General features: G+C 43.0%; 2 protein-coding genes across 2 annotated transcripts in view; both read left to right on the top strand.

Annotated features, from left to right (window-relative positions):
- Positions 1-2,476: 2,476 nt before the first annotated feature.
- LOC125275885 (RT1 class I histocompatibility antigen, AA alpha chain-like) lies at positions 2,477-6,077 on the top strand. Its single transcript, XM_048203189.1, has 4 exons — positions 2,477-3,761; positions 4,151-4,429; positions 4,597-4,722; positions 5,171-6,077. The coding sequence occupies exons 1-4, from the start codon at positions 3,623-3,625 to the stop codon at positions 5,341-5,343; spliced, it is 717 nt and encodes a 238-aa protein (XP_048059146.1). The 5' UTR covers positions 2,477-3,622; the 3' UTR covers positions 5,344-6,077.
- A 6,835-nt stretch (positions 6,078-12,912) lies between these two features.
- Positions 12,913-16,513, top strand: part of LOC125275884 (major histocompatibility complex class I-related gene protein-like) — a 29,498-nt gene continuing 25,897 nt past the window's right edge. Inside the window, exon 1 of the mRNA XM_048203188.1 lies at positions 12,913-13,098. Coding sequence (XP_048059145.1) covers positions 13,002-13,098 — 97 coding nt within the window. The 5' untranslated portion in view covers positions 12,913-13,001. The remainder of the gene's footprint in view (positions 13,099-16,513) is intronic.

A 16,513-nucleotide genomic window follows, 5' to 3' on the forward strand; every position in this document is an offset into this window, starting at 1 on the left:
AGGAGATCAAGTTTTGGCTTTGCTTCCTGTGCATGGTTCTTCGTTGCAGGCACGTTTTTCAGGGCCTTACACGGTAGAACGCAAGGTTAGTGATCTTGACTATGTCATTTCTACTCCAGGCAGACGAAAGAAAAATCGTCTCTGTCATATTAATATGCTGAAGGAGTATTTTGGTTAGAGAGGGTAGTTCTGATTTAACTAATAATGTGGTGTTACCTTGTGCTTCAGTTATTTCAGAAGAACTCTGTGAAGTGATGGTTTCTGCACCCCGATTGAATCATTCTGAAATTCTTTTTAATCTTGAGGCTCATCTTTCTTATTTACCTCAGGTTGAAAGGTCTGTTCTCGAAGAGCTGATTAGTTCCTATTAGGGCTGTAACGATATGCGATATGAAACCGAAATCGCGATACGCATGTCCACGAACCTGTATTGCGATGTGAGAAGGCAGAATCGCGACACACCCCTTCCAACTCCCAGAGTTATCCTTCCTGTCCAGATCCAATGCTACCACATTTTTAAATTACTATAAGTATTAGGGGTGTAACGATTTATCGTAGATGGTGTGTCTCAATCAGCTCTCTAGTTCAAGTGTTTCGGGCACACATTGAATCTTGCAAGCAGGTTTAAACGTTTCTCATGTCAGTCTCTTGCATGGTCGCGTGAGAAAAGTCGTGGCTTTCTTTCACCGCAGTGCACAGCAACAGCTGTTCTCACAGAAAAGCAAAAGACGCTTGCGATGCTTTGCTTTAAGTTAGGGGCCGTTCACATATTGCGTCTTTTCCGCGTGCAAGTCAGTTATTATTTTCAAATGTAGCCGGGCGGCAGGCGCGCTCATAATGGGATCAACGCGGTCGCGACGCGCATGCAATTCTCAACTTCTCAGAATGCCGCAAGCGCACCGCAGGTCGTGTGACAAGAATCAACCGATCAGCTATGGCCTTTCCGTAACAAAACATCAAAAGCTCAGCCGAACAGCTGATCATAGCTGATCATAGCTGTTCATGGTGGTTTTTATATCTTATCTCCATCAATATATCTCGTAGTAAAACTAATGCAAGGGCTAGAAATCATTTATCCTTTGCAGAAACATCCTGATCCTCTTGGAGAGCTCAGTTCATGGTTGCATAGCAACGACCGACGCCACAGGAGCGCAAGAAGGAGAAGCGGTGCGGCCGCGCCTTCCACGCGTTTTTAGACGCGATATGTGAACTCATAATTCATAATTCTAAGTTCATGTTAAATTTAACATTTTTTTTCAGTGACAGACAGCCCTATTCAACTGTTAATTTGAATACAGAAGGTTTTTATTAAAATTTTATATTTATTTATTTTATTGAAATGTGATCTTGTATGTACAACAAGGAAAATTATTGAAATTTGTTCATGTTTTTTTTAATAAATCTTGTTTGAATTTCAGTTTCATTTTGTTCAAAATATCGTGATACGTATCGTATCGTGAACTCTGTATCGAGATACGTACCGTATCGTGACCTGAGCGTATCGTTACACCCCTAGTTCCTATGTTCCCTTGTTTCCAGATGTGCCTAGCCAAACTAATCTTGTTGTGCATGATATTGATGTTTCAGGAGCTGCTCCCGTGAAGCAACATCCCTACCGGGTTGGTCCTGAAAAGCGTGCACTGTTGAGTAAGGAAGTTGCCTATATGGTTGAACATGGAATTGCCGTACCAAGCCAAAGTGCCTGGAGTTCTCCTTGTATTTTGGTGCCAAAGTCTGATGGGTCCATGAGGTTCTGTACAAATTTTCGTAAGGTTAATGCTTTAACCAAAGTAGATTCTTATCCTTTGCCCCGATTGGATGACTGCATTGACCGTGTGGGATCTGCCAGGTATGTAACCAAGTTAGACCTTTTAAAAGGTTACTGGCAGGTTCCCCTCTCTGACAGAGCCAAAGAGATTTCAGCGTTTGTGACTCCAGATGGGTTATGGGAATACCGGGTTATGGCTTTTGGAATGCAAAATGCCGCATCTACCTTTCAGAGGTTAGTTAACCAAGTGATATCTGGGTTAGACAATTGTGAAGCCTATCTGGACGATAGGGTGTATAGTCTGATTGGAGTAGTCAGTAGCTCAGCTAAAGCTCTTTTAGACCGTTTGTAGGCTGCTAACCTGACTGTTAATCTAGCCAAGTGTGAGTTTGCCAAGGCTACCATTACCTATTTGGGCAAAATTGTGGGGCAGGGGCAAGTACGAACTGTGAGGGCTAAAGTTGAAGCTATAGATCGATTCTCTGTTCCTCAGTCTCGTAAGGATCTAAGGAGATTTTTGGGTATGACTGGCTATTATCGTGCCTTTTGTCCCAATTTTGCTACTGTAGTGAGTCCTCTTACAGATTTAAGTCCAAAAATTGACTTTGTGTGGTCAAATAGTTGCCAACAGGCATTTGATAATGCCAAGGCCCTGTTGCTGCCCCCATTTGGCAGCGCCGAATTTTGAAAAGGCTTTCAAACTGGCAGTAGATGCAAGTGAAACTGGTGCAGGAGCCGTTCTTCTGCAGGAAGATGCTCAAGGTATTGAACATCCAGTTTGCTTCTTTTCTAAAAAGTTTAATTCCCATCAAAGAAATTACTCTGTAATTGAGAAGGAAGCTTTGGCATTAATTTTGGCAATTCAGCATTTCGAGGTTTATTTGAGTAGCGGCAACCAAATTGAGGTGATGACTGATCATCATCCGTTAGTTTTTTTGCAGCAGAGTGGTAACAATAACCAGCGTTTGTTGAGATGGAGTCTGTTTTTGCAGACTTATTCTCTACAAATTCATCACATTAAAGGAAAAGAGAATGTTTTGGCTGATGCACTGTCTCGTGGATAACGTCATACTATGCTCCTGCCTTTTGTCTTTACAACAGTTTCTACCTGTGGATTTGCTTTTTGTAAACATGATACTTTAGGAGGTGTCAATTTTGATAAGTAGGTATATATATTTGCTATATACATTGATTTATTACTTTTTTTTTTGTGTTGACTCTTTAATATTCAATGCATTAAATTTGAGATTATTTAACGTTTTGTGGGTGGAGGTGTTACAGCCCTGCCCCTTTTTCCTTTATTTTTTTATGTTGAGAGATTGCAGGGACAGAGGCTCCTCTTTGATGGGCAGGGCTCCAGTGCTGATCATGGGCTGCACCTGTGGCACTCCTATTTAAGAGGCTCATGGAATTGAGTTCACTCTCTCTCATTTTTGTTCCTTTATCTTTGTTTGAAGAGTGGGTTGATATTTTGGTGTTCCCATTTGTTTCCACAACTCCACAAACCCCATTTCCAACAGTTATTTGATTTGTTGTTTCTTTTATTATTCTTTAACATTTTGACCCTAGACATTATTTGATTAACCTGAAATAAATTTATATTTTCTTTATTGAAACTTATGTTGTCAAGTGTCCTCTTTATGTTGTGACTTTGAGCCGGGTCGTAACAATTATCAGACATTATATTCACTGTAAGTTTGTCATGAGTGTTGTTCTGTGATTGTAGAGCTTCATGTTCTTCAGAGAATAATTGGCTGTGAACTGGAGAAACTTCCTGATGGAACAGTGAATCTGACTGTCTTTGATGAATATGGATTTGATGGAGAGGATTTTATATCCTTTAATTCTGAAACTATGAAGTGGATTGATAAAAACCCCAAAGCCAAAGAAACTAAAGAGGAATGGGATCTTCACACAGAACGAAACAAGTTCCTCAAGTATTTCCTCAAGAACTGCATTGACTGGATCTCAACGTATAACAACACAAAAAAGAGTAAGTTCTGATCAGATCACTTTAATATACTCCTGTGTGTGTGTGTGTGTGTGTGTGTGTGTTTGTCTCTGAGTTGAAAATCATTAAGGAAATGTTCTTGATGCAGCAGATAATATCAGCCATCAGATTGACACTTATGAGTTAAAGTTACACAGAAAGTTATCAAGACAATCTTTACCTTGATTTACCTGATTTACCTTTTCATTGTTTTATTATCCTTGTTGTTTCCTTTATGTGGAACACAGAAGATACATTTATGATTAATTTTATTGATAAAATGAAGAATACAATTTGTTTTCACTACACAGAAACCACTGAGACACAGTCAATTTCTGTGCATATATTTATCTGTTAATTTCATTATGATTTTATGCTTCCTTCTTCTCCAGGTTCTCCAGATGTTCACCTCCTTGTGAGGAAAGCTGCTCCTGATGATCACAGTAATCTGGTCCTGACGTGTCTGGCCACTGGTTTCTACCCCAGAGATGTTCAGATGAACATTAGATTGTACAGAAACATCCTTGAGGATCAAACATCAGGAATCAGACCAAATGATGATGGATCCTTTCAGATGAGAATCAGTGTGAAGATCGACTGTAATCATGAAGGATCTTATGACTGTCTGCTCATTCACAGCAGTCTGACTGAACCAGTTTCAGTAAAATGGGGTAAACATGATTAGCACATTTCTAGCCCGATTACCATGTTTCTAGCATGATTTAATGTAACAATAGATAGATAGATGGATAGATAGATATATCCAAAAGTGTTCATCCCCTGTTCAGCAGGTGATAATGTTGATGTAATAAACGTTCATAGTGTTTGTTTTCTGCAGATGGATCATGTTTTGACTGTGAAACAGAACTCTTCTGGCTTTATATAACATCAGCAGCAGCAGCGTTTCTACTTCTAGTTCTGGTTATCATTGGTTGGTGGATCAAGAAAAAGAAACGGTCAAACAGTAAGTTCTGAATATGTTACTGTTTAATCTGTTGTTTTTAAATATTCTTGTCTTAAAGATATTTTTATACTGTATGAAGTTGATTTGGATAGTTTGACTGTATTCAGGCCTCAGAGCAGGTTGGTTTGTGGTTTATGAACACCAATATGAAATTAAATGGTTTTCAATTTGATTAATTCTGATAATACAGTATTCTTATGTTCAATCTCTGTTCGGCAAGAAATGTAGTTTCTTTAAGGCATTATTTTTATTCATTCATCCATTTCTAATTGGTGACTGTTTAACTAAAAATGCTGAATCATGACGGTCACTTTTTATTATGTTGCTTTGTTTAGATGAAATAGGACACTGTATCAGATATTTGACATTTGACATTTTCTTAAATATTTAAAAGGATCGAGAACATATAATATGTGTTACATGTAACAATTCTCTGTTGTTGTTTCAGACGAGGACGACGATTACGAAGTGGTGGAACTGTGTTACACCGTTCCAGTCTTCAAATACTTACTGGCATTTTATTTTTGTTTATTTATTGTGTATATAATTACAGTGCCATATAATTATATGACATTTGTATATATGTTATGTATATATATTATGTATGTAAAATGGTTCTAAATAATGCATAAATCATAAAACATTGATTGTGCGATGTTTCTAGGAGATTGGAAAGGCATGACCTTTACACTGTATAAAAACAAACAAAAAAAACCCTAATTTTACAGAAAATAATTGATTCTTTTACGGTTGTTTTCTTTTATTTTACATTGTACCCAAAACTCTGTAAACAATATCTATAAATTAACAACTCAGCTGTTATTTTAAGTATCGTGACATTAATGTCAAATCAGTATCCTAAACTAAATAGACTGAAAACACTGTTATTTTACAAGTATTTTATGAATTATTACAATCATCTCTTCTCTGGTTATTAATGCACTATGTCATCTACTGTTAAGTGTCATTATTGTGATTATGATTTAACTTTCAGCGATCATGGTTAAACTCTTCAGGCTGAATTTATATAACAACCAAGATCCTTTCTTTCAGATCATGTTTTAAATCCTGTCAGGAGACTTTGTGTGTTTTAATAGTAAAATTTGCTTCATCATGCTGTGTCATGATTAGCTGAGCTTCAGGAACACTGTAGGGATGGAGATTTCCCCTCATAGTGTTCCTGTACTTTGTCTAATCATGATCAGATCATGGGATTGATTTCCATCCAGATAAAAAATGTATTGATCAAATGTACAGGTGACTCGAAGTGTCTGACAGATGCATACTGTAAATATGTCTCTTTGAACAACATGTGTTAAATGTCAATATTGAGAAATAAATGAGTCTTGACTAACTGTGAGTGTGTTCATGTAGTGCAAATGGTGAAACATGATGATTAGGTGAAGATCTTCATTGATATCAGACATTTCTCTCAGCTCATACAGAAACACATATTTGATAAAAAATAAATAACTAACTCACTAAGATTTGAGATGTTGGAAGTCTATGTGGTTTGACTGCTATGAACCAAATGTATAGCTTGAATGTAATGCATAGATGCATAAATGTGTCAGCAATGATGGTTCCTTTAACATCCATGCATCTTTCCATTCCACAAAATGTTCTTTAGATTATTAAAATGTTCTTCACATTAAAGAAAAAATGGTTTCCCGCTGAAAGGTTCTTTATGGAACCAAAACTGGTTCTTTTATGGCATTGCTGCAAAAATTATTAAACTGCTGGAGAATCACTGGTTTTACTTTATATCAGAATGTGATGAATGAAGCTGCTGCTGATCGCTGTCAAACCTTCTGAACTCCAGCAAACGCTGAACACTTATTGAAAATCACAGGCCTGGACGACACACATGTATAAAGCACAGACTCCACCATCACTGCAGTCAGTATTTCATTCTTGAGGAGAACAGTCAATCATTTTGATATCCGTCGGCATACACTGATAACAAATGATGAGCTGCATTAATCATTAAAACACTCTCCACATGAGCTTTATGTGCTCTTGATCACAGACAACATGGAGTAGAAAACTACTTCCTGTCTGGAGGTGGACTGTGATTGGACACTGACAGCGAGGGAAAACAAAGGCTTCTGGGATATTACTGAATTAAAATGATGGTGTAGATTGACCATCAATGCATAAGACTCTGCTAAATGAACAAATGTAAATGTTTAAAAAACAGTGTTTTGATTGATGTTTTTTTTCCATAAATATATAATGTGTGTGTATCAATGGTTTGTTGTGCATAATAAACAGTGATTTGTAATGTTTTTGTTCTCTGAGACCATAAGGAAAATGGTAGCTCTTTATAGTAAGATCTTGTTTGTTATATTTGTTACAGTATTTATTCATATTTGCTAACATTACAGTTAATAAAAAATACAACAGTTCATTGAATGTTCATGTTAGTTCATAGTGCATTAATGAACATTAACAAATACAACTTTTGATTTTAATAATGTTGTATTAGTAAATGTTGAAATTACAAGGAAAAACTAAGAGAACGCCTCAAGATGATCGGTTTACCTGACTTTATTGTGTAGGTATAAGTTTGAGTTGTTTTATTCTGTAAATTAACTATATTTCTCCCAAATTCCATAAAGTTTATTATTAAGCAGTAAAACAGTAATTATGTCAAAATTTATTTACATACATTTTTTTAGGCAAATATTGGCAAAGCATTAGAAAGCCAAATATATTATGCAACTTTATTAAATAAAGCCTATAATAACTGTATTCTTATTTCTTATAATAAACAGAGATGAAGGCTAAATTCTTGTTTGGATCTTGACATACTTGACGTGTTCGTGATTTATGTTTATGCATAAAACTAGTGATAATGTGAAAATGTGTTTTAAGGTAGTTTATTTATAAAAAAAAACAAAAACAAAAAACACACCGCTGACAGTTGTTACGTGTCGTTGCTGTAGAGAAGAGGCGTTCACGGACTTCCACAAACAATGGGCATTTATTGACACAACGGAGAGAAACAGCAACCAAACACATCAAATAACAAATAAGAACAGACAAGGAGTGAAGGGAGTGAGTCCATATAAATAGGGAGTGCTGACGAGGGAGTCCAGGTGATGATGGTCTGTGATGATGGGGAGATGACGAGGGAAGTGAGTGCAGGTGTGGAGGACAGGAGGAACATGGGAAATGAAGTCCGGGGAACAAGGGATCTGTGACATTACCCCCCCTCCCGGTAGGCGTGGCCTCACGCCGTAGATGAAACACCGGGGAGGGGGGGTGGGCGCCCTGGAGACCTGGAGCGGAGGGCTCGGCGGCTGAGACTGGAGACGCTGACTCGGCGGCTGAGACTGGAGACGCTGGCTCGGCGGCGGAGTCTGGAGACGCTGGCTCGGCGGCGGAGTCTGGAGACGCTGGCTCGGCGGCTGAGACTGGAGACGCTGGCTCGGCGGCTGAGACTGGAGACGCTGGCTCGGCGGCGGAGTCTGGAGACGCTGGCTGGGCGGCGGAGACTGGAGACGCTGGCTCGGCGGCTGAGACTGGAGACGCTGGCTCGGCGGCTGAGACTGGAGACGCTGGCTTGGCGGCTGAGACTGGAGACGCTGGCTCGGCGGCGGAGTCTGGAGACGCTGGCTGGGCGGCGGAGACTGGAGACGCTGGCTCGGCGGCTGAGACTGGAGATGCTGGCTCGGCAGCGGGGACTGGAGATGCTGGCTCGGCGGCTGAGACTGGAGACGCTGGCTCGGCGGCTGAGACTGGAGATGCTGGCTCGGCAGCGGAGACTGGAGATGCTGGCTCGGCGGCTGAGACTGGAGATGCTGGCTCGGCGGCTGAGGCAGGAGTGGAGGGCTCGGCGGCTGAGACTGGAGACGCTGGCTCGGCGGCGGAGACTGGAGATGCTGGCTCGGCGGCTGAGACTGGAGATGCTGGCTCGGCGGCTGAGGCAGGAGACGCTGGCTGGGCAGCTGAGACTGGAGATGCTGGCTCGGCGGCTGAGGCAGGAGTGGAGGGCTCGGCGGCTGAGACTGGAGACGCTGGCTCGGCGGCGGAGTCTGGAGACGCTGGCTCGGCGGCTGAGACTGGAGACGCTGGCTCGGCGGCAGAGTCTGGAGACGCTGGCTCGGCGGCTGAGACTGGAGACGCTGGCTCGGCGGCTGAGACTGGAGACGCTGGCTCGGCGGCTGAGACTGGAGACGCTGGCTCGGCGGCGGAGACTGGAGACGCTGGCTCGGCGGCTGAGGCAGGAGTGGAGGGCTCGGCGGCTGAGACTGGAGACGTTGGCTCGGCGGTGGAGTCTGGAGACGCTGGCTCGGCGGCTGAGACTGGAGACGCTGGCTCGGCGGCTGAGACTGGAGACGTTGGCTCGGCGGTGGAGTCTGGAGACGCTGGCTCGGCGGCTGAGACTGGAGACGCTGGCTGGGCAGCTGAGACTGGAGATGCTGGCTCGGCGGCTGAGGCAGGAGTGGAGGGCTCGGCGGCTGAGACTGGAGACGCTGGCTCGGCGGCTGAGACTGGAGACGCTGGCTCGGCGGCGGAGACTGGAGACGCTGGCTCGGCGGCTGAGGCAGGAGTGGAGGGCTCGGCGGCTGAGACTGGAGACGTTGGCTCGGCGGCTGAGACTGGAGACGCTGGCTCGGCGGCTGAGACTGGAGACGCTGGCTCGGCGGCTGAGACTGGAGACGTTGGCTCGGCGGTGGAGTCTGGAGACGCTGGCTCGGCGGCTGAGACTGGAGACGCTGGCTGGGCAGCTGAGACTGGAGATGCTGGCTCGGCGGCTGAGGCAGGAGTGGAGGCTCGGCGGCTGAGACTGGAGACGCTGGCTCGGCGGCGGAGTCTGGAGACGCTGGCTCGGCGGCTGAAACTGGAGACGCTGGCTCGGCGGCAGAGTCTGGAGACGCTGGCTCGGCGGCTGAGACTGGAGACGCTGGCTCGGCGGCTGAGACTGGAGACGCTGGCTCGGCGGCTGAGACTGGAGACGCTGGCTCGGCGGCTGAGACTGGAGACGCTGGCTCGGCGGCTGAGACTGGAGACGCTGGCTCGGCGGCTGAGACTGGAGACGCTGGCTCGGCGGCGGAGACTGGAGACGCTGGCTCGGCGGCTGAGGCAGGAGTGGAGGGCTCGGCGGCTGAGACTGGAGACGTTGGCTCGGCGGCTGAGACTGGAGACGCTGGCTCGGCGGCTGAGACTGGAGACGCTGGCTCGGCGGCTGAGACTGGAGACGTTGGCTCGGCGGTGGAGTCTGGAGACGCTGGCTCGGCGGCTGAGACTGGAGACGCTGGCTGGGCAGCTGAGACTGGAGATGCTGGCTCGGCGGCTGAGGCAGGAGTGGAGGGCTCGGCGGCTGAGACTGGAGACGCTGGCTCGGCGGCGGAGTCTGGAGACGCTGGCTCGGCGGCTGAGACTGGAGACGCTGGCTCGGCGGCAGAGTCTGGAGACGCTGGCTCGGCGGCTGAGACTGGAGACGCTGGCTCGGCGGCTGAGACTGGAGACGCTGGCTCGGCGGCTGAGACTGGAGACGCTGGCTCGGCGGCGGAGTCTGGAGACGCTGGCTCGGCGGCTGAGACTGGAGACGCTGGCTCGGCGGCTGAGACTGGAGACGCTGGCTCGGCGGCTGAGACTGGAGACGCTGGCTCGGCGGCTGAGACTGGAGACGCTGGCTCGGCGGCTGAGACTGGAGATGCTAGCTCGGCGGCGGAGACTGGAGACGCTGGCTCGGCGGCTGAAATTGGAGATGCTGGCTCGGCGGCGGAGACTGGAGATGCTGGCTCGGCGGCGGAGACTGGAGATGCTGGCTCGGCGGCGGAGACTGGAGATGCTGGCTCGTTGGCAGCTACTGGAGCGGGCTCGGCAGCGGCGGCTGGAGCAGAGGGCACGGCGGCTGCTGGAGCGGCAGGCTCGGCGGCGTTTAGAGGGGTCCAATCCATCCCCTCATAAACAATTAAAACCCCCACTGGCACTGGAGTGGGCTCAGCGGGGTCTGGAAAGGGCTCCGTGGAGACTGGAGCAGATCTTCTCTTCCTCCTCCGCCTTCTGGACACAGCGGAGGAGTGTGGGCCCAGCGTGACACAGGAAGGCCATTCACTGGAGGGGTATGAGGAGGAAGACGGAGCTTGACAGACTGGCCAGGCCGTCCGTGTTTCCGGAAGGACTGGACGAGAGGAACACTTAAAATCCTGAACCTCTTGGACAACGAATTTGGAGCCATTCAAATACAAAATTAAATTTATAGAATCAGTTAAGGAAACATAATCGTCAGGTTCACAAAAACGGATTGTGTCCTTGTCCAGTCCATCCAAAAACAGGGCGATTAAACGAGCTTCTGACCAGTCTGACAAATAAGCGAGCTCAACGAACTCCTCCACATACCTCTCCAGTGAACGTCCAACCTGGAAGAGTCCGATGAGCCGTTCAGCCGCAGATGTCTTTGAGAGAGGTGGTGAAGGAGTGGGAGCCACCTCCTGAAGAAATATATGTGTGGGAAAGAAATAGAAAGAGTAGGAACATTCAAATTCTTGGGGGTTCTTTTTGATTCCCATTTAACATGGGCAGATCATATAAGAAGAATAGTGGAAAAAAGTAAAAAAGTAATAAATGTAATGAGATGCTTGACTGGTAGAGAATGGGGGGCAAGTTGCCAAGCACTGAAAAGAATTTATGTGGCCCTGATAAGATCTACGGTGGATTATGGCAGTATAGTGTATTCTTCAGCAGCTAGATCCCATTTGAAACATTTGGATGTGATCCAGGCTCAGGCGTTGAGATTGTGTAGTGGAGCTTTTAAGACATCGCCTGTCTCAGCTATTCAGGTAGAGGTAGGAGAGATGCCATTGGAACTGAGGAGATGGCATATAATAGCAAACTACTGGGTTAACTTGCAGGGGCATAATGACTCGCACCCCACAAAAGAAGTGTTGAAGGAATGCTGGAGGAAAGAGGGAAGTAAAAAGGACAACTTTGGTTATTTGGGGAACAAAACAGCAAAAGAGCTTGGGGTATCTGATATGAAAATCAGCTCTTCAATAGTACATCCAGTCATAGCCCCATGGAAGATGAGATGTCCAGAGGTAGATTGGTATTTGTTAGAGGTGAAAAGGAAAGAAGAAAGTGCTGATCTGGTTGGGGTGTTTAATGGTTATATTACTAAAGTATATAAAAACTTTACTCAAATATATACAGATGGCACTAAGAACCCTGAAACAGGGGTAACAGGAATGGGTGTGGTGGTTCCAGCAAGAGGAATTGAAATCAATAGAAGAACATCTAATAATTTAGCAGTATGTACAGTGGAGATGGTGGCAATTTTAGTTGCTTTACATTGGGTGGAAAAAGCAAAAATTAACAAAGTCATAATATGTTCAGACTCAGCTTCAGCTCTAGTTAGTTTAATATCGTTCCATTCAAGTCGACAGGATATTTTATTTGAAATTCTCTATTCAGTTACAAGAATAACACACCAAGGTGGACTGGTTACATTTTTTTGGGTTCCGGCGCACATAGGAGTGGAGGGCAATGAAAAAGTGGACAAGGTTGCAAAGAAGGCATTAAAGAAGGAAAATGTAGAAATGCAAATAAGAATCAGTAAAGCAGAAGTAAAATGTATAATCTGGGAAAAAATTTACCAAAAATGGCAAGAAATGTGGGATAGTGAGGAGAAAGGGAGACATTTATACTATATCCAAAAGAGTATTAAAGTAAATAAGGTAGGAGGTGGAGACACGGTGCTCTAAATAAAACATTAAGAATGGTGGGGAAACATCAGACGGGTATGTGTGAGGAATGTCAGGAAGAGGAATCGGTGGAACATGTAATTCTACATTGTAGGAAATATCAGAGGGAGAGGGGGATAATGGATAACAGATTTAAAGAGAAAGGGGTGCAGAAACTCACTTTAAAAACAGTACTTAGTATGAATGACAGAGCACAGGTGAGAGAATTGTTGTTTTTTTTTAAAGGATACTGGGCTTTATTATAGGATATAAAGGGTTTCCCTCCCCTTTTTTTTTTTTTTTTCTTTTCTTTTCTTTTTCTCTTCTCCTCTCCCTGGATATTATAGATTATACTGTAAACCTACTGACTGATCCACACTCCGGAACAGAAGGTGGCGGTAATGCACCATTAAGCTGGATGCCAACCGCCGTTAAAAAAAGAAGAAGAAGAAGAAGAAGAAGAGGAGGAGGAGGAGGAGGAGGAGAGGAGGAGGAAATGGAGATTGTCGTGTGCCGCTAGTTGAGATGCGAGGATGCTGCAGCTGTGCTAAACGCCATTAAAGAAAAGCAGCTATAACTGACAAAATGTTTCAGACGCTCTCGTTAAAAAAATGTTTCCTTTATATTGGCTACATGATGGTCTGGATTATTTCTCACCCTTATCTGAATGATGCACATCAAGGTAAGAACAAAGTTCATTTGTTTACTGCTGAGGCACATCTACAAATGTATAATCATTTTGAGTTTGTTTTAAGGTTGACAAATTCATTATATTAGGGTGCGGCGCCCAACCCCATTGAAGGTCAAATTAATTTTATTTAATTTTATGTTCTATTATGTTCTACTTATATTAAACAAACTAAATAGCCTTATGTTATTTATCTTACTTAGCCTACAAGACGGCTTGTCATATCTTTGTCTAAGTTCAGGGGCGCCGCCAGGAATTTTGTAGCCTGACTACGTCAGACTTCCTACTTCCGCTCAATTTCATTTCGCTTCTGTACTCAGTCTGATACAGCGTCATAGCTTTGTGTTTGCCACCGGTCTGGAAACAGCCGGGCCAATCAACGAACAGAGGGCGGGCTGAGAGCCGTGACGTAGATGCTAAGCGCCGAGTTTTACATTGTAGGTTAGAGAAATCGAAAACCGAAACGACCGCGGAAATGGGAAACGAGACACGGGATGCAAACTTCGGGATGCATTAACTTCGCATAATCTGCAAAAGTCGTTTACAGCCATGTTCACTCCGGTATTTCGCTCACATCATCATGTGTTTACAACAGGTTTACAGTGGAAGTTCAATCATAGATTTGAGTTAGATGCATGATGTCTGTGCTTCGATGCGACTGTACAGGCCCATAACATACGTCATAACTAAACGTATCTGATTGGCTTACGGGTAACCAATGATTTTAAACTTCAGACAAGCGTCCCCTAGCGAGAGAGAAAACACTTCTCTATTATGCCATTCCAGACTCTGTCTACGAAGCAAAGTGAAGTAGCAGAGTCTGGTATTACCAGGCTAGGAATTTTGGGCCCCATGACAAAAAAATCTAATTGGGCAGGTGTTGTCACCACATCTCTAGGACCTAACTGTCCCATCAAAAGCTTTACATAACTCTAATCAAAGGCTTGCAACTGTCTTGCTTCTTGTAGTTCAATACTAGTACCAGGGACTTGGGTAAAGTTGGTTTTATATTCGCACATTCGGACTTCTGATAAATTCAGACTTTCCAATAAATGTGCAATAAATTAATGTTTGCGAATTTTAAGCAGCGACATGATATTGACAACCAACGATTGTCAACTTACAACATTTTTCACAGTCGATCAAAATAGGCAAGTATTGTTTTAATGGCATATTTACTTGTGAATGTCCACCGAATGTCCAATGTAGTGTGATTAACAAGGCTATTGAATACGGATGTCCGAATGTGCGAATATAAAACCAACTTTACCCAAGTGGTGCGTTTCCCAAAGCGAACTATGGTCGCAAGTTCCGTCGTTACCAATAGAGTTCAATGGGACTAACGACCATGGTTCACTAACGATGCTTTCGGGAAACTCACCCCTGGTCTCTGTATTTCTTGCACGCCGTGCATTGATTGGCTGTCTGCAACTAACTAAACACCGTCACTGATGAGTGCGCTAAGGCAGGACCAAACCATTTCATGCAGATACAGGGGGGTGGTCGGTCAATATGGATGTTTTATTTTTTGGTCAATGGTGATATTTAACTTTTATTGCCAAAATAAGTAAAATCAAAGACATCATTCATTTTATTATTATTTGAAATATACTCAATGATGATGGTTTATATAGTGTATAATATAATAAAAATTTTAAATTAGTTTTTTCCTGTTTGTTGGGGCCCCTGTCAGTCAGGGGCCCTTGGAATTGTCCTAACTTTTACCCCCTATATGGCGCCCACGTCTAAGTTACATGGTCGCGGGCAACGCCCGGGAGATATATCCAGCTGCAGAACCGCAGCCACAGAACGGAAGTGAGGGGCGGGGCTTAAACAGTCATATTAACCATATAATTTAAAAAATATATTAATTCATGTGTTAACGATATTTAACCATATAATTTTGAAATTATATTGTGAGTGCGCATTTAGTTTCAGTTTTGGTTTCACTCGCTCCGTGTCCAATAAAACAATCCACGTAGTCCGTTTTCTGATAAAATAATCTTGCTTGTCAGTTAAATAAAACAAATAAAATTATAAAAGCAAAATTTAATCTTAAATCTTCAATATCACGGATGCGGTAAAGAAAACTGTGCGACTCCAATGTATTCCAAAGAGCGCACTACCGCCAAAGCTTCACAGTCGTGATTCTTAAAGAGCCAGTACACAATTTTAACATATTACATATTTTCAATGTAAAAATACAGAATATTTATCCAAATGGTACACACAAACAAAGTAAGCTCACAAATGAAGCCAACTCAAACAAAAATATTCAAAAACTGAATCTAATCAAAATAGGCTCCTACATATTTTAATTCATGTGTAATGATTATTTCCGTATGTTCATGTTGTGAACTTGTGACAAATATAAAAACACGGAGGTATGGGCATTTAATGTCAAAATTTAGGCCTACATGTATTTAATCATTGCAAATCCTTGAACAAGTGAAACATACATTTAATCCAAATGTATCCAAAAACTGCACATTTGCTGAGGGGTATGCAAGATCATGGTTGGCTCCCACCCCCCAAAAAAACAAAACAAAACAAAAACAAAGATATATAATCGTATATATTAATTATATTACATATTAATATTAATTAATTAATTACTAGCACACACACACACACACACACACATAATATATTCTGTAAGTACAGTGGTAAGACAACATATGTGAACCTTTTTTACTTGGTTGGTTCTCTGCATTATAAAATTGTCACAAGTATAGACGAAACACAATGTGACACACTACAATACAAACAATAATTTTCTTTAATGCCTTTATTGAACAGAACCCATTATACATTCACAGTGCTGTGGAAAAAGTATGTGAACATTTTTATTTTTTTTTTGTTGTTGTTGTTGTTGTTGTTTTTTACCAGGATGACCCACATCTGTTTTTTTTAGTGTTGTTGTTCATGAGTCCTTGTTTGTCTTGAGCAGTTAAACTGCCCACTCTAAACTTTTCACTTACTTTTTTTCAAAATACTGTGACATGATTATATTTGTGTATGTTATTATGTTAACTACATTGTGTTTGTCTACTTGGGACTTTGATGAATATGACATTGAGCAATTGATGATATGATCAATTATTGCAGAGGATTTTCTCACATTTTTCAATTTTCTTGCCACTCTATCCCCTAACCCTCACAGAAAACTTACTGCATATTGCTGTCGATTTAACTCTCTGGAGTCCGTTAACGCGCCGGCGCGTTTTGCAGGATTTTTTTCACATTGCAGCAAAACAGACTTAAAATACTCCGTCATTTCTTGTCATAGAGACATAAGTAATATATCAATTGAAACTATAGAATGTCTTCTTTTATTTGTGTACACTCAGAGTAAAAACACAATGTTGTGTTTTTCACAAAATAAAGAAAACTAAAATGATGCATGATC

This window comes from Megalobrama amblycephala, linkage group LG9 (genome assembly GCF_018812025.1).
Source record: "Megalobrama amblycephala isolate DHTTF-2021 linkage group LG9, ASM1881202v1, whole genome shotgun sequence".
Taxonomy (NCBI): domain Eukaryota; kingdom Metazoa; phylum Chordata; class Actinopteri; order Cypriniformes; family Xenocyprididae; genus Megalobrama; species Megalobrama amblycephala.

Excerpts from the sequence above, each read along its gene's own strand:
- LOC125275885 (XM_048203189.1), top strand. The coding sequence starts at position 3,623 with ATGAAGTGGATTGATAAAAACCCCAAAGCCAAAGAAACTAAAGAGGAA. Across the intron at positions 3,762-4,150 it reads GTATAACAACACAAAAAAGA|GTTCTCCAGATGTTCACCTC; the intron begins GTAAGTTCTGAT and ends CTTCTTCTCCAG. Across the intron at positions 4,430-4,596 it reads ACCAGTTTCAGTAAAATGGG|ATGGATCATGTTTTGACTGT; the intron begins GTAAACATGATT and ends TGTTTTCTGCAG.